This window comes from Glossina fuscipes, unplaced genomic scaffold, assembly GCF_014805625.2.
Source record: "Glossina fuscipes isolate IAEA_lab_2018 unplaced genomic scaffold, Yale_Gfus_2 2, whole genome shotgun sequence".
NCBI classification, from domain to species: Eukaryota; Metazoa; Arthropoda; class Insecta; order Diptera; family Glossinidae; genus Glossina; species Glossina fuscipes.
In genome coordinates, this window is record NW_023998416.1 from 21,980,849 (window position 1) to 22,005,111 (window position 24,263).

Here is a 24,263-nt window from a genome sequence, read left to right on the forward strand (position 1 = left end):
GAGAGAGAGAGAGAGAGAGAGAGAGAGAGAGAGAGAGAGAGAGAGAGGGGGATTTATTTTTAATACTTACTTACGACAGTCATAGTTTCAGATTCGGAAACTGTATTAAAGGCGGGTGCCTCACCGGAAACTTCACATTTATAGACTCCGGTTGATTGCAGCGTAACGCGTCGCAGCATTACCTGGGTGTCCGATGAGTTGCGTAACTGTAATGAAAAGTTTAAGTTAAAAAGCAAAAAAAAAAAAAAAAATTTTAAATAAAAATTTTAAGCTGATTTCGGTTACTCTGCAGGTTAAGTAAACTTTGTTTATTCGTTTAATTTTTTTTTTTTCTTAATTTTTGATTTTAATTTCTGTTAACTTATTTCAATTTAAAATCATGATTTTGTAGCTACGTTTTACTATTTTACTGTTGTGTAATGATTAATGATGTGGTATAAAGTTATGTTGAACAGCATCTAAAAATTTAGATAAACACAAATGTTTTGGAAATGTGTTGAAATAAGTTTTACTGTTTGTATTGCGGTTTAGAGCAAAAAAGCATAAAATTATCTAAATGAATTTTTAAATGAATGGCGATGCGCTCTCTAAAGTTATATGCAACTCATACTTCAACAATTAGCATAAGGGCAAGAACTATTATGTAAATATAATAATCGCGTTGAGTATCGGAAATAGGCTCTAAAAATAAAGTGCTGTAAAAAAACATCGTAGTAGGGATTATTCGGTCGGTGACATGATTTTCCTACAAAGAAATATGCTTTATGATTATATACAAGTAATTCTCTTTTTACACGAATTCCATTTACACGAAACCTGGTACGATTTAAAAAAAAATTCCCTTTTTACACGAATTGTTTTGCTTTACCACGGTTTTCAGATTTTATGAATTTCTTTTATGAATAATGAATTTTTCTGATGAATTTTCTTTTTTCTTGATGGTTTTATGAATTTTCTTTTTTCCGCTTTATATTTTTCACAATTCAGTTAAGTTATGTCAATTAGACACTTATATGAGTAGGACTCCCCGAATTATGCATAGAGTGAAAAAGTATTGTTTACGCAATTTCAAAGTATAGTTTATTTTTTATAATATATTTAATGAATTAAAATCTGCAAGCACGAAATAATTGGTCAACTCTAATGAGAATTTTTAAATGTTGCTTACAGTATTGTTTAATTGATTTCTTAGGTCTCCAATCAGTGCATTTTTAGAATTAAACAAAATTCTAGTTTCCGAATATTGTGCGAAGTACTTTTTTGAACCGAATCACCAACATAGTGAAAAAAGTGCTTTGCTCTAACATCGTCTTGGCAGTATCATCGTTGATCAGAACGTCTTAGAAATATTGAAATTGCCTGCCTCGAACCATCTTTTGCACGTTTTCGCGGAAACTCACTGAAGGTTCTCGATAAATTTCGCTTTGGTAGCACTATTGGCTTGTTCTTATATATGACCAATAGTAGTAGACTGGTGCACCACCGTTTAGTTATTCATATAACGAATTTTGAAAATAGGGCACTGTACGGGGAAAGTGTCGGGGGCGAACCATTTTTTGGAATGTTCGTTCTTAGGTTAAAACACATCAGTGTATTAAATCTTATTAATATATCTCAAATATTGCGAGCTATATATTGAACACAAGAAAACAAGATGGAGAGGCCGATACACAAGCTTAGATTGACTCAGGAAGTAATTCTAAATCGATCGCTATGGTAAAAGGTGGGTCTATCTTAAGTCCCTTTCGGTGTCGCACCATGCGACGGTACCATCTGCACTAGAAATTTTTTTTTGCTCCTGTTATCCACAATTTAAAGGTTCACGTTGATCTTACGCCAATTCCCATGCAAGACTGAAACGATTTCGAGCTTTCTTCTAATGTTACATTTTAGGGTTTATTGAATTGACTCCAGCCCATTGTTTTCTTGTTACTGTCATCGTCCCACGTCAGAAAAATTGATATCTATTTTCCTGAGTTTAAACCAAATTTAAAAATGAACAAAGTCCTTACAACTTAAAACAATTTCACCTTAACGAAAAGGACCTTTACAGCCTTTCAAAGCAAGCTACCTAAATGCTTGGTTTATGTTGCATATTTGGGTTTATTATAACTAATCGAAGCATTTTCTATGTAAAGTTACTTTTCGTTAACGTGAAACTTTTTTACTTCACTTAATCGAATTCGCAACTAGGCCAACATACGTAGTTATATATCAGTATAAATCATGTGCATAAAGAGGATTAGAGACTAATTAAATTCTTATCCTGCCGGTACCTGACGAATGCAGCTAGTCAAGAACGAGGACAGTTTTCTCTTAAAAATATTCAAGGCGTAGGCAAAGGATTTCAAAGGCCGTGACAATGCATTTCAGTATCGAGCCGAAAGATCACAAAAAAATCTTTCAATGGTCTTTTAACTCTTTTATGTTTCTTTTTTCTTCGACCAGCCACTCAGGGGTATCACCTATACGTGTAGGCATGGTAGTTGGGTTGAAGAGAGAAAACGGGCGTATAGTGTTTATGTACTTGGCTTGAAACTGGACACATCTACTACATTAGATTATTCAAAGGGCGGGCCGTGCGATTAAAGAATGGCAAGTCGTAGTAGGGTGTCATGTGGTACTTCGGTACCGCCAGAAAGATTTGCGATCAGCAAACGACAAAGAGACAAACGAGGCATGTACATGGACATGCTTAATTTTTGCTTTATTATACACATTACACACCTAATCCGTCAAAACAATCTTTGTCTGTTTCGTTGCTAAACTGTCTCATCAGACGGAAACGCCAAAAATAATGGAAAAGAAAAGACGATCCTGCATAATAGTAGGGGCGCTATGAATGCATCAAGACGCGAATAGATATCTTTCCAATAAATTACTGCACGAAATAAATGGTGTCAACAGGACGGACACCTACTTGCTTAGATTAGCCGTAGAGTTCTTCGTAAAAATTTCAGCGGTAACTAAAGATGTAAATCTCTCTAAAGGAGGAGAGAAATCAATTGCAACCGAATTGACTTTATCCATAGCAAAGTTAGACATCACACAGTGTTACGTTTGCTTTTTAATTAATTATAGGTTAGGTTAGATACAAGCCTAGATACGAAATTACCTGTAGCGGTTTTTTGATTGACATAGAACAAAACTTTGACAGAAAGAATAATAACTAATGAGCTCGTTCGTCTGTTAAAATGCGTATACCCCTTTTTAGAAAGGAAAAATAAATTATTAAAAATTGAAGAAAAAAATGAATGTTTTATAGCGAAGTACGTACATATCAGAGTTTCCAAAAATCCCACGAGTACTTGATTAGCCCAATATTTGGAAAACAACAAAACTAGTACAGAATAAAGTAATGAAAACGTGATGGCTACATTGACATTGTATATTGACATTGACATAAACGAATTCAGAATTTCACTGCTGTTTTGTCACAAAATATATAAATAACGAAAATTTATGAAAGCAAGATAAACTAAAGTAAGAAAATAATTGGAAAACATGGGAATAATACTTGTTACAAAATGTTTCAAGCAAGCTTTATATTCGAAAAGAAGCTTTCGTACCTAGTGAATCAATTGCTGGTTTACTGAATTCTAGACGAAGAAGAATTCTACGTTATCACTACAAACGGCTTAATAGATATTGAAGCTGATTGGCTGTAATACTACTAGAAGGTCTCATGTGCGCATCTTGACTTTGATACGCTGTCATTGTAGGGAGAGAAAATTTATGCGCAATCGATTTTCTTATACCCTACATCACCTGTGGTATTAGGATTAATTGAGTTTAGTTTGAGAATGTATGCCACACCCAGAAGGACAGGGGATAAACCCAACTTTAGTTAAAAACTTATTCTGAATCGATTTAATCTTGTCCGTCCGTCTGTCCGTCTTGTTTTCTTGTGTTATGTGGTACGCTGACGTTGTTTTGGGCCAAGGTCAAACGCAGACGCCAAGGCGGTGGTAGGACACGAAAGATTATTGAATACCCTATATCACTTTGCATAGCACGTCACTGGTCTTGGTAATTATACACCAAAAATTGCATATCATTTTCGCACACAGGCATAGTCCTCATTGAAGGTCGCTTGTTGGAGGATGTCCAAAATTGCACATGCGATCTAAATTTAGTAAACTTAATTTACTTCCCAAAAATTTCATTATTTCTCTGTTTCCGTCATAAAAAACTAGAAAACCGACATTTTCTTCTTATAAGTGCTTGCTTTCGATGATAACCAATATTTACGTTAGGGTCTTAAAAACAGATCTGTATGATCCAAATTGTCAACCACTAGTATTATAATAATAAAAATTAACACCTTTTTAGAAGAAATACCCATTCATGAGACATCGTGAGAAATAGACACATGTGGTTCAAATTGGGTCCCCTAAAACATTAAGACTAAGGCCTTTCGGCTTCCTAAAAGATTTTATATACGTTGGTATCCAAGAAGTATTGAAAATTGTACCTCTTTACCAGACAAAGATTTAATTTTCGAAGCAATGGTCATATGACAGGGTATTCATAAAGTTTCTCCGCACGAAGCAAATTTTTCATACTCATTTAAAACGTCGAAAAATTTTTAAAATTGCAATTTGTTGGTCCAAAAAGTGGGCCGGTCCGAACCGTTTTCAATGGGGTTCATGACGCCAATGAGCCAAATCTCGTCGACACATCTCAGAAATTACGACTTGCAGCATTAACACAAAATAACGTGGACTGATATCAGAGGGGCAAACGGACATATGGGCGGACATGTTTAGATCGACTTAGGAAATAGTTTTGAATCGATCGATATAATAAAAGATGCGTCCATCTTAAGCCTTTCTGTATGTAACGTACGTCCGCATAAACTTATTGTGTCTTCTATCATAAGTGGTATAATGTATGAAATTCTCCATTATGATGAGAAAGAAAAATTAAAAGTATATTCAAGAGATATTAATAAAGATCAGAGCGTTAATTTTGATGAAGAATTACATCTAATCTACTTATTGTGCCCGAAAGTTGGTTGAAACTTCTCTTATTAACGATAAAATAAAAATAAGGTACCAAAAAAGTCCGTTCGATCTTTTGAAATCGTGACATATCAAAACCTTGCTCAAATACTATAAAGCTTTGTACCATGCATAACAGTTACTGTGTTGTACAAAGGACGGCTGCACACCAAAGACGACTTTTTATTGAGTCCACTTTTTATGGCATTTTTGCAAACTGATGAACGATGTATGGTAAAAAAAAATCGCAAAAGTCAAGAGATCACAATTGAAAGTCTAAACGCACTTACGAATTTTAGGGTGAAAAAAAAAACTTTCAATATATAATAACTGACTTTAATCTGCTAATCTATAGGAGGTATTCGAAATGAAGTCGTTGATAGAAATTTATTATTTGACAGTTGAGTTTAATAAAAAGAACTATCGTAAATTATGAACTAGCCACTCCTTAATGCATAAAAGGCTACGCGCGCCCTTCGTGTATTCGCCTAAGATGACGCTGTTCCCGAATACTTCATGTAATGGATAAAACTTTCGCACTTGGCTTTGTGTGTTTCCCTATCAATTTTAATAATTTGGGAAGTATTCTAAGTATATCTTATTAAGAGTATTTAAATAACACCAAAAAACCCATTTTAACGTATACCATATTGTTCCCTGCTTAATAACTGCTATTGCTCGTTACCATAAATATGGTTTTAGTAAATATTAGAGCAGCATGGAGTGCAAATACACATAAACGCATAGACGCGGGCGCGCACACATACACAAAGAACGTGCACTTACATTTCGAACATATACTGCTTTACTGTATATGTTAAGTACATTACGATTGTTCTCTTCATGACAATGTCATGAAAATGTCTTTCAAAGACTTGTCTCTAGCGTTATTGCTGGTTTTCTATAACGATAAAATTCCATATAATTCAGTCTCAAAAACATTTCATGGTACGATTTTTTGTTACTGAAGAATGGAATACGAGAAAAACAATAGTAAAAGTCACGTCTGTTGGTATGGTTGTCGTTGTTGTTGTTTCTTTTTTGTTTTTTTATTTTTTTCTAAAGAAAGTCTTTTTTGTTGTTAGATTTATATATTTTTATATATTATATATACATACAAATACACACACACATATAGTGAAAATCCGAGCAGAGAAAAAACTGCATAAACTCGGTCTCAAGTGTAGTTATTATAGTTGAATTGTATACAATTTTTAGTAAAATATTTGCGGTTGAGTTATTATTATGATGGTTTGTTTTTTTTGTTTTGTTTTTTTTTTCTCTTTTTTTTCTCTTTTTTATATTTTCTTTACTTCTTCGTTAAGTAAAACTTAAGAAGAAGATAGCATGAAGAAATTCTCTGTAATTCTTGGTACGGTGCATTATGCCAGATAGGCGAAGATGTGCATTGAGCGGAAAAGGGGAATTATATAAAACATATTAGAAACTTCAAGTGCTTGTTATAATAGTTTGGGAATTGCATTATAATCATGTCGCCAAGCTTTGTTATTATTAGTTGTCAATTCACGTTGATAGAAGAAGAAGAAGCAGAAGAAGAAGAAGACGAAGAAGAAAATAGTTTCAAACTTTGATTTTATTAACGAAAAATATACACATGTATATATATATATATATATATATATATATATATAATATAATAAAAAAAATGTTATTTTTTTAATGCACTTTTTATCATTTATTTTTATTTAATAATGAGCTGACACTTGCGTGATAATTTAGCAGATGAACTCAAAGTTTTCGTATTGCCTTTCTTCGAAAATAATAAAATTTCTATTCTCTTTTTAACAAAAGAGAAATCAAATCGATTCGGATTGAATGCGAGTGAATGTTTGTCCGTTACATGCGAATATTTATTCATAATAACTAAATAAAATTACATTGCTTCGCAGAGAGGGCTCTTGTTTTATTCATAATCTTGAAAATTGAAGTTTCAAACAAAGACTTTTTATCCCAGCAATGGATTTTATTGGCTTAATAGGTGCGTTTTTATGGTCTCGATTATATTGAAAAAAAAAAAAAGAAAAAAGAAAACTATTTTCTGAAAGAAACTTTTTGGTTTAAATTTCGAAATCTTCGCCAAGCGCTCTCAAAAGACTGTCACTGTCCACACACAATGAATCCCTACTGTGAAGGACATACGTGTTGATTTCTAACTTCTCTAATACACTAGCAGTTTCGAAATAAGGACGACAGCGATTCCAAAGTCAGATGAACGTCTAGATGTCACTGCGTTTGCATTGAAATTAAAACTGTCAATTGGCATTAATTATTAATTCGTCTAAAGGATTGGACACTTTTTGCCCCTTAATGTGTCATCGTCTTGCTGTTTGTAAACTGGAAAACATGCGATTCCATCTTTGACACGTACAGCAAAAGCAAATAAATTTTCGAAGATACAGAATGGAGAAGAATATTTAAGCATGACAGGACATTGTTATGGTCCTGGGATTGCACGTTAAGACTTAAATACGTAGTGATGTAGATCTTCATTGCATGTTTAAAACATCACATCTCTTTATGAAGCAACCTTTGTTTATCGTTTTTTTTTTTCTTTTAGTAAACCTATATTACGGTTTCCTTACGCAACTAGAATCCTTCGGCAATTTATTTGATTTTATCTGTAACAATTTTCATTGTTAATGGCCTATCTGAGTACAACTTCACATCGGCGGGTATTTCGAATTACGATTATTTGAAAGGAAAACACAGTTGTTTTGTCAGGTGGAACAGAAATACATCAGTAGGCAAAATCGGTTCGACTTGAAATCATTCCAGTTATTTTGTGACACATTTATTATTATTTTAATAATTTTTTTAGTCTTTTTTATGTAACTATGTTACCGTTTAAATAATTATACAATTACAATGTGGCTGAATAGTGTTCCTGCTAATTTCACACGAGCTGATCTTTCTTTATATATTATGAAAAAAATTTGCCAAGAAATCATCCAAATAACGACTGCTCATGAAGGACCACATCTCTAATAGACCATCTAAGTGAAAGATTTTCGTCCATTCTCAAAGATCAACAGTGACAGTTACTTTGTTGTCTACTTACATTGGTTCGTGGCCTATACACAATATCTGTCGAGCTATGATAAGCGACCAAAGCAAAAGATCGATATCTCTTGTTCAAAAATATTGCAAGAGAGAGGAGTGCATTTGATGGGTACTTACCTACACCACCCCTAAAGGTACATTTCCCTATTCTTTCATCTCGTGGACCTTGTCGTAATAAATTCATGGAATTCCATTGGAAAGGGTTTCGCAAATTAAAACACTTCGGCCTGGTAATGATTTATTGGAGCGAAGTTTACAGGCGAAAAAGCAAAGAGGCGCTTATGACGTTGGCCACTGGCTTTTTTTGGCAAACAGATATCAAAAATGCTATGATGAAAATTAAAGAAAAACTCTCATGTGGTTATTTCTGTATTATGATTCCCATTAACTACACGCGTATTCCGAATGATTTCAAATTTTTCGCTTACTAAAAATTCATGCATCTAAGCGTTAAGCAGCTAAGTGTGCACACACTCTCTAAAATATACTATTGTTGGAAATCAACATTCATATCAATCACATTTGATTAGAAAAGCTGACAAGGATGGATGGACGGATCATGGCATATATGCTTGTCATAACGCAAAACTGAAATTAAATAAAAATGTGCATATAATATATTCCAATAAACAAACATATTGTCTTAACAAATTTCAAAACTTAAACCAGGTTCTTCGCAAAGCACGTCCCATGAAAAACATCTTACACAAAATTTTTCTTCTCATTTGAATTTTTTACCACATTTTCCTTATAATCCTACAATGAATGCTTTTTTAATAATTCATTAATTTCCTATAGGCTATACCACTTGTGATACAAAGGTATGTTGTGTTTGTTCGGCTGTATGCAACATCGAAAAGGATTTGAGGTAGACTCCCCAATTCTTGTTATACCCATCAACGCGGGATCAATTTCTGAACTGAACTAAGCTTGTCCCTCCGTCTGTCCACCTGCCAATTTGTCCGTCTGTCTGTCCATACATGTAATCTCCTTGTGTTGCTACAAGCTATATGAATGCTTTACAATGCAGACGAAAATGTAGCTCTGTCTGCCAGCGCTTTATATAACACAAGTACGATGGGGAATTTCCAGCTTAAAGTATAGCCTAACACACGGAAGTCAGCACTCGGGCTTTATTTTTGAATAGTTGCAATTTTACCTCTGCAGGATAAGGCACATTTACGAGTTCATTTTATTTCGGTGTTTCATGCTTAACTGATTTAAGAGAATTCGTTTCTCGTAAGCTCTTTTCCCCTTACTCGCTCACAATTTTATCTGCCATTGAAATCTGCTGTAGCTTCATGTTTCTTGATATTCAAAGTTCTCTCTGCAACATAAATAAATAAGTTATTACTTCACATAGGGTATCGATAGTGGGTCTTAATAAATGTCATCTTTTAGTACTTCGATATCATGTTTGGGGCATTGCATCTGTAAACTAAGGGCAGGTAGATAGCTTTTGATTCACCACATTATTAGGGAAAAACGCTTCATGTCCAGACTTAGATGCTTAGGCAGCCAAGTCTTATATGCCTTCCCGTTACGTTGGTGGATATACCAATTCAAGGCTACACCATAAGGCACATATCAGATGTGCTTCGAGGATTGAAAAAAGCACTGATACAGGCGGGGGGGGATTACTTTGAAGGGGATAAAATAGACATTGATGAATAAATAAAAATAAATATTTTTCGAAAAAAATGAAAAGTTGCTTTTCGTTGAACAACCGCGTAGCGGGTGCAAGAGGAAGGTCCATTTCTTTTAACATAAATACAATCAGCTTCATAAAATTTGATTTCTTCAATGCACGTATAACATATACATTTACATCTGCTTTTAAAATTTATTAAAAAAATTACACGTTCAACTGGAAAGTACTTTGTTTAATAACAGTTATATATGTTTGTGTTCTTTTATGTGCAATTCTTTTCTTAAAGCTTTGCACTGGTCTATTTTAAATTCATACCCTTTCGCTGGCAAGTACGGCATGTATGTGTGTTGCTTAAATAATGTAATATATAATGTGTAGTGCTTGTACAAGTTCAATCTTTTTCTGATGGCGATAATAACTACGTTGATGTTGATGTCGATGTTGATATTGCTGATGATGATGCCGATGCCGATGCCGATGCCGATGACTTGTGTTATGTTATGTTATAGAACTAAGAGATAAAGAGTTTTATTTACTTTACTTACATCAACATTGATGCCGGGCAATGGGAACGCCTGTCCCGGTGGCTTATTTCGTGGCACATAACGATAAAATTCATGACCATCTTTATACCATTTCACCGAATATAAAGATTCGCCATCGAGATTGTAACGGCAACCAAGTATAGCGCTCTTAAAACGCATTATATGATTGGGTATTTTTACCTCAGTCATGGTTAGTGAATTGGTTATATCTGCAATAATAATAATAAAAGGAAAAAAACACATATAAATGTAGTAGTAGTAGTAGTAGTAGTAGTAGCAGTAGTAGTTAAGTAAAAGCAGAAATTTTCTATTAAATTGAAAAACCCAAGTATTTGCTAATAATACATAAATATAAAAATTATTTTAAGCATTTGAGAATCGCACAAACTACACTATGCTCCTCAGTTTTACGATATTATTATCAAGGAATTAAGTGTTGTTTTTGGGGTAATGAATTCAATGTTTGTATGCTTTTACATCGAACTCAAACGCAAATGTTTAAATAAATTCACTCACACAATACCCCAGTACTTCTGATGTTGATGTTTATTAGAACAACAAAGAAATAAATAAACTACAGTTGGAGTTTGTAATATTTTTTCAAAATAAATTGAAAGAACAAGAAATGGATTGTATACGACATGACCGCTTTGGCATTGATACTACAATACAATCATCATTATTACTATGCTATAACACGAACATGGGACATGAGATAGATTTATCTTTTATTATAGCGATAATCTTTGCTTGTATGTATTGGATTGCATTGGATATATGCAACACCCAAAAGGACTTGAGATAGACTGACCCTTTATTGCACCAATCGGTTCAGAGTAATCGATCTTAGCTTGTCTGCCTGTCTGACTGTCCGTCCGCACAGAAAGCAATTTTTAAGATTATTTTGGTGAAATTTGGTTTGGATCACTTCCCATATAAAGCTTTATTTTTAAAACACGTTATTTGAGTAACTGCAGAGTGGCGTAGGATGTTTAATGATGGCCTTTGGTCCACTGCTGATGGCTTTCATACCATCTAGACTAAAAGAAAAAAAAATGTTAAGCACCAGCGAGGGCTCCATTTTAGAAACGAAAATTAGATGTCGAGCTTAATAGTTTTAATGAACTAATATACTAAACGGTCCAGTATGTCCATAGGGTTAGTGGTTCTGAAAACGATTCTTCCAATATAGTAAAAGTTTGGCCAGTTTAAGCAGATTGGAGAAAACGATTTCTGAAGGTTAAAGTCAATTGTCGGAAAATTTTGTAATCTCCACATTTTCAATATTAGTCGGACATAAAGGAGGAATTAGTTGAGAACTAACGGAGGAGTAATGTTGATTGTGATTCGCTTTCGTTATAATCTTTTTAACTTTGGTTCCAATCCAACTTTTCCATAATATCGTCTAGACGCGTCAAACGCAGAAGCAGCAGACTTCATCACGCGATCTGCTTGCTTATTTCGGAAGGGATTCCGGATAGCTCTTCACAAAGACATTCAATAATGATTTTGATTGGTGCAAAGAAGCAACGCATTATTATTAACATATGTTATTAAGTGAAAGGCTGTTATTAGTACATTGTAGATGACAGAATTTCAAATCCAATATTCAATATTTAACAATACGAAAAAACACGCAAATCTCTGCTTTATTTCACTAAGCTTTTCGTTTTCAGCTCTTCGGCATTTTTAAGTAAAGCTCTGGCTTCGATGTAAAGAAATTTTTTAGAAAAGAAATAATTATCAGTCCTTGTTTAATTCTGATTCCACTAATGGGCGTATTGAGTCATTTTTTTAATTGTGCGCCGGTTCTGCTGTTCAAATTATTGTAGTGAGTAATGGTTGAAATCTCGGTTTACCATACCTACAGGGCAGGACTGTCCGATTTACTATACTTATGTTTATATTTGCAAAAATGCATCAAGCAAGGTTCGAAAAAAATTTCTGGGGTATGAGACGTATGATCTCCAAAACTGACTCAAATCAACTCAAATTTTTTATCTCAATTTTTACAAGAATAAACAGATATCAGATGTCGGTGAATTGCCACCCTTACGCTAGCTCTGGTTCATGTCTGTTATTATTACTATTATATATCTGATATATTAAAAAATATAATTTATCTGAGTCGTATATCTCGATGGTTCCTTTTATTTCCGCAAGCTTTTAAGTAGCGTTACATATATATACGCTTTTGTTTCCTAAATACCCGCCTAATATGAGCGGACAAACACCGCCTAAGGTCACTAACGCAGGCTAATATCTAAAAAGGCTTTGAATCTTGAATGTTGCAACCGGAATAAGGAAATGGGTACACTTCTGTTCTACAAAGGTTAGCACAACATGGAATTTTGTAAAAAAAGAGCATTACTATGAGCACAGCTGGTGATTTAAAAAACTATAACATTTTTACAAAACATGAAAAGAGAAAATTTATTTGATAATATTTTTGTTTGTTTTTTCTTTTTTTTGGTGTTTATTTTGTTTTCTAGCTACCTATTTCCCATGCCATGAACTTTTCCTTAAATTCGTGAAGATAAGCGGGACTGATACCTATGCAGTGCACTGCATGTATGTACAATTTTACGAGAAACATGACAAAATGAATAATATTATGAATGCAATGTAACTTGTCTCATATATGTACAAGTGCAAGTACATCGTCAATAGTGAGTGAAAAAAGAAATAAATAGATTAAGGGAAAGAAATAAGGCATCAGCGTCTCAATTGTTACATTTTATGCGAAAAATTCAGGTATGCATATAAATTAGTATTTGGATTTGGAAAAGATTACCAACAACAACAATCGGAAATACATCTCACATTGATAACTGAACATGCACCATGTTCTTGTTTATCAAAATCAATACTGAACAGGTATGTATTCGCCGTTTGTCTGATTATGTTTGCCATTTTAGAACTAATCATTTCATTTAATCAAATTTCATTAAAATATGTTATAGTAAACTAAACACACACTTATAGTATAGTACAGTTCGCATCTGCATATGCATCTACACAATGCATCTTTAATACTGTGCACCTCTAGTATTACCCCTTTGTAAAAGCATTCGTTAATCGAAACATGGCCACACTGAGCTAAGGGTGCATAGTAGGGTAGTAGCAGGAGTAGTAGGACTAGTTTGATTTGTGACGGAACTGGAGACTACGATATCAGTACGATACAGTATTAGGAGACAGTAACGTGGAATAGAAATGGAATGGAAAACAAACACATTAAAGAATAAGTAAGTTTGCGCTGAAGAGACAACCGCTTTTGTCCCCATTTAGAAAAGCAGCAAAATAATTCTTAAATCGAATGAGTTTAGTATGAACTTAATAGATATCTTTAAACGCATCCTGTGCGAACATTTGACGCTTCCTTCCTAAGACAGATGTACAGAGTGCGTTTGTTAATAGTAACAATGAATCTGAGCTAACATGAAATTAATTATAATCAAGGAAACATGTAGCATAAATCTAAAAAATGCGAGTGATGCTAACATTTTGTGTGAAAAGTAACTGCGTGAATTATGAAATACTAATGCCACAAATTGGACAATTTTTTGTACTTATGTCTCATGCGAAAATCAATTAGGTGACGTTCATTAGCTAGCAAGCAAGTTAATCGTATGGAAATTTCTTCGTATTCGGAAACCTTATTTTTAAAGCCGTTTACGTCCGTGAGAAGATCACTCTTTGTCACCCTAGTCAATTTCGCTATTTCTGTCAAGATATGGATGGCTAATATGGCAACTAAGCCGATGAAACGCTACGAAAAGAAAGCCTTTTACTTGATATAAGAAATCCTATTATAAGGTGCTTGCATGTATTTTAATCAATTTCTTACTTGCAAAAGGCATTTATTGGGAAAAATTGGTACAATATATATCCAATCAAAATGTATTCAGTCATTTTCTCTTTTTTTCATTTTTATGGCCTAAGCATGCGCTAAGATTTTAAAATGTTTCTGGCATGGTGTCGAGAGAACGACATTGGTTTGGTAGCGATCCTAATATCGACCCATTGTGTCACTTCTTCAGAATTTCTAAACTACGTGCCAGCCAAGTCATGGTACATCGATCTGAACAAGTGGTACTCAGAAGGCGCTATGTCCGCTGAGCACGCCGTGTGCGGCAGAACTTCCTATGCGAGCTGCAACAGTGTATCCGTTGCGTCTATTAGCCGCTATTGCTGATCTTTTTTGCAAAAACACATCGTTCAACCTGCTCCATGCAAGTCGCTCTGTAAACCTCTGTAGTAACTGAGAATTTAAACTTTGCGCACATTGATACTTCGCATTATATTATCATTTTCAGCAATAGTTGCCGCTGATCAAAATAAATGCAAGCACCTATTATTATTAGTACTACTACGTTTTTCTTAGACTATAGTGAATGAATTTTAGGACTAAGGTGAGAAGAGAAGATGAGAAATGTGCTTAGATATATTGCTCAACAATCCAAAAAGTTTTCTAGTCAGTTGATGATTTTTTTTTGGCGTTGCTTCTCAGTGATTGAGAGCTTATTGAAATTCTATCTAGAGATTATCTTAATTTAACTGAGGGGTAATTATATGTAATAAGGCTGTGGAATACTTTTTCATATACTTTTTCCTTTTTTTACTACTATTTCTATCCAATTATAAATTTGATAGAGTGAGACCTGTTGGTCTTTTTTAGCGCTTGTCGTGATGATGGATATCATTTTTCTCTTTAGCACATTTTCCGCAAGAATTCATTAAACATTTTGCATTTCTCTTCCATTGCTGCAATGCATAAAACACATGCTAAGGTTAACTTTAAAATGACAACCATAATATAATGATGGTGTTTATGTTGTATCAACATAATATCTTCTTATATACTTATAAACATATTTCTTTTTTGTTTGTATGAGAGTTTTTCTATGTGTAAACATGGAGCGACAATATCATTGACAGTATATCCTTATTATGTATTCAAAAGTTTGTTATTGTATGCAACACATACATATATCACAGTGTGCACATATGCACACGTGAACTTACTTACACATTAGTATATAAAGTTTACAATGCATGCATGTATATATATAGAGATATATATATATATGTATATGAAAGTGAAGATACAGAGACAGAGAGAAAAAATCATAAATTAACAGCAACGTCAGCTGTAAAATTGTGTAAGTTACTTCTTCCTGTACTTGAGGATGAGAAGTAAAGTGTGTTTACCGACTAACATACAAGCATTCATGCATACATACACACATACATACGCACAAAAAGGGAGATATACATGACTACTTTCTCAAAGTCCTGTATATATATGTACTTGTCTGCAGAGTCTTCTATAGAGCCATCAAAACTTATATATAACATTTACTAGAAATTTTCGTAATCATGTGTGTGTATACATATATATATACTATAACAGCTTAAATACGAAGGGAAGTGTTTATATATGTAATACCGTATATAAGCCATAACTTCATTTGTCTATTGTGAAAATTTCAAGTGAGCTGGTTACGTGAGCATAGTATTTGTGTATGGAGACATAAAGTGAATGAGCGGCTAAGTGGTAGACAAACACTCATCGTATGTGCATTATTTTAAGTTATATATGTAGTTTCAAGTCATATCAGCTTTGCTAAGTATTGGAGCAATTTGCAACAAAGACGCTTTATCCTTGCAATGCATTTCAATCTCTACTTTACCTGCTCACACACACACACACACACACACATGTCTATTTTCCTTTCTCTTACGTCTATTTTCAATCTCTTATTCTCATGCAGTATCACTATTACTCGTTATGATAATATGCTTTGCTTTCGTATTATTGCCGATATTATTTGAATGTTTTAATTGCCAGCTACGAACACACGTATATATGATGCCTATGATGCATTTATTGAGAAAAAAGTTTAAATGAAAAAGAATTTATGCAAGACTTAAAATTACTTCTATGATGGTTCGATTTTGCTTTTGTAATAGATAAAACATATGCGCTGCATATGTCTATAAAGGTAATCATATATGTAAACGGAAGCAATTGTATAATTGCAATCTACTTAGCTTTGAATAGAAATGTTTTATCCACTCACTCTATACTGTTCATTGTTGTATGCAAGTTATTCTTTATTAACGCAAGGCCCATAGCACGCGTGCGAAGAAAAGCAAGCAGACAAACTGACTTAGATGACTTTGGAAGTGTATGTGATGAGAACGCATCGACGTTCATAGTTCGATGTTCTAGAAAATTTTGTCGTATAAATCGATGGTGACACAACATTTCACACATACGTGGAGTTTAATATATTGAAGGTTGAAAAAGTCAAACGGGAGATCAACAAATTTTTGTTCACTAGGGTAAGTCGAGATAAAAGAAAACGATTCTAGGTTTGACTGGAGCGAAGACAAGAATGTCCCACTACGCGAAGCCAAGCAAATGAGTGAACAACAAGACCATATTGGGAGATTTTACGACAATAATGTTTCCGTCAATTCTCCAGAACGAAGACAAAGAAACCATATGCATGCTTTTGAGTGCACATCACACAGTTTTTCACAAGCCTGCGAAGAGTTATCGCCTTCGTTGAAATATTAGACGCTTGCAAGTATTTTGATTGTTTTCTCAGTTGAAACATACATTTATTGAAACATATTGGTACAACATATATCAATCATTTTCCCTACTGCTTTCCCATCTTTCCCGCAGCATGTGCCAAGTTTTCCGATCTTTCTGGCATGGTGCGGATAGTATGATATTAGTTTGACAGCGATCGAATCATCGACCCATTTTCGCATATTTCCGATGTTTCAAAACCGCATGCCAGACAACCGGTTTTACCAGTTCGTAATACTCTACGCCATGTTAATCCGACCGCACGCACAGCAAGACTTTATGGTCATGAATATTCCTCTTCGGTGTCGGTGTGGCTCTCCTGGACTAACCCACAACTTTGTACTTATAGAATTATCCTAGTAGCGCCTGAATAAGTCAAAAGGATCGAACTTAACTGTTGTGCACATTAACATTTCGCATTACGTACATCATTTTCATCAATAGATGCCGATGATCAAAATACATACAAGTACGACATTCTGCATCTATTGAGGCAGATGTTGCCAACTTTTTCCTGATCCGTTATTTAGAGAAAGAGAGAAAATGATTACGAATGAGTAAACCATCCATTCCGAGGCAGAGTGTACACCGTCACCGCCTTCGATACTTTCTAATTTGCAATGAGTATATGGCCAGACATAGTTTTGAAGTCCACTCAGAAGTAATAATAAAGCTTTTATATTATGAATCCTGAAACTTCTTTAAGCATTTTTAAATGTACTTGTTGGATCACTTTTTACTTTTAATTTGAGAATAGTTAGAAATCTTTGGTTAATTGGTCGATTTGCAACGGAAAGCGGCGTTCTATATTCCTTTGAAGTATTAAAACAAAAAAAAAAAAACATTAAGGATCTGAAGTGTTTTACTGATGCAAAAAATTCGCATCAGTAAAATTCCGCTCACCCAACTGCAAGTATGCAAAGGCGCTTAGCTACATATACACTCTTTGGTTAAGTAAAAGTCACTGCTTCGACTTTCAGCAAGAAGTATATTTGTTAATAGGTGCTAAGTACATTGAGTATACTACAAATGCGATTTATTTTTCTGCAAATTGTTAATCTCGGAAACTTAATTAAATTCTAAGCAAAATTGTATACTTTTGTGGTATTTTATAAGCAATTGCTGCTCTAAAAACGAACTGTATTTGTATTTAAAGACTTTTTTTTAATTTAATATGCACTTAAAATGAAAGAGAAAACATTTTTACTTATTACAATTTTCAAATGTTCAATGTAATTTCAGCATTTCAGAAATCAAGCTTTATTTAATGGAGTGTTATATATACAAATGTGTCTGTATTTGGGTTTGCTTATATGCTCGTCATTCAGTCTACAGCACTGACAAGTGTAGAAAAAGGAAAGAAAAAAGAAATAAAAACTTATTGGCAATCTTTGAAATCTAGCATTCCATATTAAAACAAGTTGTCTACAAAGTATTGAATCCGTAGAGAGTGAAGTTCAAAATAGAGTTGTTGTCATAGGGAGGCATCTTCCTTAGCTGACATTTTGCTTAGTTTCCATCAATACACGTAATTATCAAGCTGATGTCAAATTGTTTTAACGCGCTGCAGATGGTTGAAGAAGTGATAGTTGGATAACTCGCCTGTAGATCTATATTGAAAGCTTCAGAAAACGAGGAGATAAAAATAAAATGTATGCATGCAAGTGTTATACGTGGCATACAATGACAAATTTTTGATTGTCTTTTTTCGAACGGCGCTACGTTTTTGCTCTATTTATGGGCTATATTTGGGTCCAATTGACTCTAGTGCCCCGTTAGGAGCTTCAATCTATAACGCGAAATGCCATTTCAAAGTTGCATAGCATACAGTCCGCGGATGTCAGCATAGATTGTGGAGGTTTTCTTGGCGCTTGTTCCCTAATTACTTTTAAATTCTTATTTATAATCCATCTACAAATTCATATCAAACCTCTCAAACACGCTGCGCTATTCCTTCGCATTTAGTAGAGATACTGTTCTCCTTAGCATTTCTACTCATCCTTTTACTAACTATAGACGTCTTCTCTCACTTCGCATAAATGATTGAATTAAAAGTATCTCGAGTGAGCAATTTACTCTTAAGTAATAACGGCTTCCCATGGTAGTAGTAGTACTTAAGATGGTTTCCAAAACGTTTTTCCTCAGAAGTAAAGAAGCGAAAAAGAAAAAAAAAAGCGGTAACGAGCGTTGTCGCATTCTATTCCAACTCAATTGGAACCATATTTTTTTGTTTTCGAAGTCAACTATTTTTCTAGTCCAAGAAAATGCAGGGGCTTGATCAACTTCGCCGAAGCCACTTCCTTTGGAAAGAACTCTTTCCATATATATCTGTATGTATATAATATGTGTGTATGCTTAATGCGTTTCAGTAAATGGGTGAAAATTGGCAACTACTGAAGGTATGCGTATGTATGCGCTGATGTTCTCAGCAATAGTCGTTCGTTTGTGTAAGTTTTCAGTATTCTCCCTTTGAATTCAGCTTCAATGGTACTTTTATTTTATGGCGGTATTGTAAGAAAAATTTAGAAAATACTTCTCGCAATTTATTTAAACCGAAAAAAAAAAAAAAAAATTATACAAGAGATACTTTAATATTCATTTAATGTCAAGCAATTTTAAACATGACGGTTCTCGGTAATATATATTAGAAGGCTTAAAAATGTTAACGCTTCACCAACAACGCCAACAAAAAGTCTTGAAACTAACACCGAAAAATGACTGAAGACGACAACCAAACGCTACGCTGCCATCGTAAGGAACGACAAACAGCGTGCGGGTAAGTGGAGAAAATAGCTTTTATATATACGCATATATATATATATATATATATATATATATATTGTGGAAGATCGTAAATATTTGTCTTTTGAGTGTTTAGAAAATTAAATTTGATGCACTATTATCACGCGCTTCATATAATTTTATGCGACAACGGCAAAAAATGTCAACTAATTTAAAAGAATGTGCAAAACAAAAACAACAACAACAACAACAACAGTAAAATATCATTGTCTCTTTTTTTATTGTATAGGACCAGAAAAATTTTAAAGCAAATAAAAGGGATGAAGAGTAGCAGTAGAAGTCATAAAAGCAAAAATTTTAAGAGTTATTTATCAAAAGCTTACAAATTTCATTATAAAAAAAAAGTAAATAAATAAAATAAAATATTTACTTTAGTGAGAAATCGTTACGTAATCTTCAACGTCCCCGGAAAAGTCACTTTAATATCTGCTATCTACGGAAATGGGTTTATTGAATGTTTTATTCAGGTTCTAAAATCTAGAGATACGCATTTAATATTATAAATATTAGGAAGACGATCTAATAATAACCCTTCGTAAAAACCTCGCTTATTGTAGCGTTTACGAACAGGTCAACTGGGGAAATAAACGTTCGCCTTCGTACTGAAAGCATAATCAGACGTAATTTTGACATGCAACCGACAACTCTCTTCTTCCACCACCATCATCCCAACCATCTTCCCCACCTTATAAAATAATTCCGCATCAGGTAGGGAGCCTCTATGAAAGTTGTAGTGCCAGGCGTAATAGACGGCACGTGGTCCATATAGAACGCGAGTCTATCTAACACGCCTAAGTAATAATGAGGTTCTGGGTTAAGCACAGCCACCATGGGCCGCATTCAGCTGTCGGCTGTCACTAGCTCCAACGCTGACTTTGCTTAGGCATGGAAAAATATGGCATAAGGCCGTACTGTGTGCATGCGCCCTAATGAGTGTGTACCTTGAGACCCTAGTTGCCATACATTCTCTCTAGTAGACTACCAGTCAACATTTTCTCCAAGAAGAGGTATCGACTCAGTAATGCCAGGCACCCAACTACATTAGTACTCCTATTATTTCTCTTGTATCCTAAAAAGCGCGCACACCTTACACACGCCTAGTAGCTTACTGCCTAATAAAGAAGTTTGTAGGCAGAAGACTTCTGTTATTCTCAATGCTTCCCAGCGTCGGGGAATTCTTACTAAAATGTGAAGGTTCGTATAGAAGATGAGAACTTGATACAAGTATTCTTAATTGCGATTATTAAGTGCCTTGCACATCCACATATAAGTTTTTAGTAGAGCAAAAGTAAGAAAAATCAAAATGATTGCATTTCAATAACTTTTAAAATGTATGGGACGGATACGTACACACGTATACATTGTATGCGGAATCGTCTGTGCATTTAAAATGCAAATGTCATTTCGGCAAAATGATGCGAAAGTTTTGTCCCAAAGTGACAAAACTTTCTTATATATTATTCATTACATAATATATAAGCAAGTTTAAGTAATGCTTTCAATTTGTTATTATGCCAGTTCATATTAGTAGAACATTGTTCTGAGAAGCTTATAATAAATTGTTCAAGTACCCGTTTAACCTCGAACGCAATCACAAGCATGCATATTAAGCAAACAACTGTCTGGTAATAAACCAAAAACCCGAACAGTAAGCACAATATTTGTTAAAGATAAGCAAACAAATGTATGCTTTTGTTCCGTTACTGCTTGCACTTGCCAACCGCTTACAATTGTAGACATCTACTAGGAATTGTGTTAGAGAAGAAACCATCAAAAAATGTGAAAGCAAAGCTTAAGAAGAAGAACTCATGTAGAGCATGATTTAAAATCTAAAGAAAATGTTTTATTTTGCTTTTCTTTTTTTTTTTTTTTTTTTTTTTTTTTATAATCTCACTCACCATCGCCCTTCCGTTGGGTAATATGTGTTTACTTTTGTTTAAATGTTTAGCGATTACATATCTCCGCACATATACATACATACATACACACATATACACACCCACACTCACACCTAAACAATCCTCTCTATAGCATTTGTCGTAAAGTAATCTTTGCTGTAGTTAGCAGGAAAATGAACTTTCCATGTATGCAGAGTTTATAACACAAAACGTTACGCACACAATTCTGTGTGTTTTATATATATATATACATATATGCATATTTTTCACGTATATAAGTTCAAATACACATAACTTACGCATCATATAAAGCAAGCCACGTACCGTGAAAACGAATTTATGCAGTTGAGAATTTATTAAATTAAATAAAAAAATGAAAGCAACACAAGCTATGTCCTCGAAAGGATTTGAATCTGGGATCTCTTAAACCATTAACTATTTAAGACTGTACGAAAATGTTTCCTAAGTATTCTGTAATGGCGCCGGATGCTTACTTAGTAAGTTTGGTCCTTTTGATGAGCAACAAGTTCAACGTCGCATCCAGTACTATCAGGCTTTTGAGATTTTCCTCATATAATTATTTCACCGCTAGTTTCCAAGTTGCTTGGTATCTTTCGCAGGAAAGTTGTTTGGATCACTCCTTTTCATTTTGCTCTTTTGCTAATTTTTTCGGTTTTAAGTATTTTAAATATTTCTTGGTTAAGATCTACGTTATAAGTTGAACAGCCGGCTAATGGTCAGAACACTTTCTCTTCGAAAACATCAAACAACAAAAAGACAAATGTGTCAAATTGTATAAATTGTACAGTGATTGATTCTCGCTCTATCCTTAAATTAAATTTCGTACATATATATTAAATATACATATATGATATCATAAAATAGGCTCGTAATATCACATATGCTTAAGTATATGTAGAAGATTTGTTCTTAAAACTAGATGACCAACTAGACAAGGACTATCAACTAACAACTCAATGGTCGTGGGTTCAAATCTCAAGTGCGGTAGAGTTTTCAAAAAAACCGATAGCCTTAGATGCTAGAATGCATTCCTTTCCCAAATTAATAATAATAACATTATCTTTTCGGAGAAATATTTATTAATTCATCAGTAAGTATTTTGTGACCTTTAAAGTGACTCCCTCACATATAACATACCTGAGCCATCGCTTTTGTAAATGTTCGGAACACTTCTGATATAAGGGTTTTGATGCGGACTCGAGCCCTTTCAGCAATATGGTCTTTAGCTGTTTCTTTGTGACTTTGCATGGGTCACTTCACTTTTGAGAAGAGGAAAGAGACGTAGGAGACCTATATATCGGCATTGTTGTTTTTGGGCACGAAATGTGAGCTGGCGCAATATTCTGGGTCAATATTCACGACTGCTCGTTCCACAATTCCGGGCTTTTTTTTCGTATTGCTCCACACAAAACGGTACCTTCAAGTTAATAATCCCGATTGACCGTACGATCCCCTGGCAAGCACTCACGGTACATCTTGACACTTTAGTGGTATAAAAAAGCGAACTGTTTCCATTCGACGTCACACGCATATTTCCTTGTTTCGTTACCAGTTATGACCCTTTCAGCAGCTCCTGAGCGATGGCCAGGCGATTGTTCTTTTGGTCCAAGTTGAGTTATTTCGGAATAAACTTCGCTACCATAAGTGTCATGCCCGCAACATCCAAAAAAATTGCATGGCACGAGCCAACCGATTTGTCGAAATTCTCAGCAACTTCTCTAACTGTGTTTCGACGAATCTTCCTAACAATTTTCTTCCCTGCTTCAACGTTCCCATCGGTCGTTGACATGCTGGGACATCCAGGGCATCATCGCTAGTGTCTTCTCGACCTTCTGTAAACAGCTTTTACCACTTATAAAGATTTGGATCACTTTACTCTATTTTCCACACAAATTTTAATACGGATTATTTGATCGATTTCCTTCGATAGCAAAAGATCGTCAAAAACGTCAAAACACGTCTAACCATTATATCCGTCAAAAACCAACTAAACATGCAAAATGCATCTTAAGAGCATATCCATCCACGTAACAAAAAACAAAAAAGGTCGAAAGGATGTACATAGGTCACGGAATTTGAAAAGTCACCGTTCTCTTGACGTGTGTTGTATATAAAATTTTATTACATCAAAGCTGTTAAATGCGTTCGTTAGTGGTGACTTTTGCGGTATTTAATACACATTAGTCATATGTATGCAATATTTGGTCTGGTTGTAATGTCTCGTATGTTATTGTTAGGTTACTGCTGTTTATTTTGCAGCTTTTTGTTCGCAATTTCTTTTTGAGTTTATTCGCTTCGTTCCTTTTTTTTTTTAAATTTTTTTGCGTTTTTACGCTTTCACAGAACAAACATTAAGCGACAAAGTCAAAAGTCAGTGCCATTAACGGTTGAGAAAATTAAAAAAAAATTGTTCCCTTGCAATTTTTATAATTTTGTTTTGACCCTTTATTTATAAAGTGAATTATTATGCTTGCAACCACTTCCTTTGCTCGCAGGATAAATTAAAATTACTTCAACTATATATATTTTAATAATGTATAAGATGTTTATGTATAAGCAAAATAAGTATAATTCACTTTTACGAAACTATGTAATGCTTAAGAATAGAAGTGGAGAGCAAACGTAAGGGCCAGTTATGCGTTCTGCCAGAGAAAG

General features: G+C 34.2%; 1 protein-coding gene across 4 annotated transcripts in view; it reads right to left on the minus strand.

The window, feature by feature from the left end:
- LOC119633084 overlaps positions 1-24,263 on the minus strand; it is a 104,523-nt gene that overhangs the window by 20,906 nt on the left and 59,354 nt on the right. For all 4 annotated transcript variants that reach the window (XM_038026302.1, XM_038026300.1, XM_038026301.1 and 1 more), the window contains 2 exons: positions 10,281-10,489; positions 71-206 (listed from right to left, as the gene is read on the minus strand). In XM_038026302.1, coding sequence (XP_037882230.1) covers positions 71-206; positions 10,281-10,489 — 345 coding nt within the window. The remainder of the gene's footprint in view (positions 1-70; positions 207-10,280; positions 10,490-24,263) is intronic.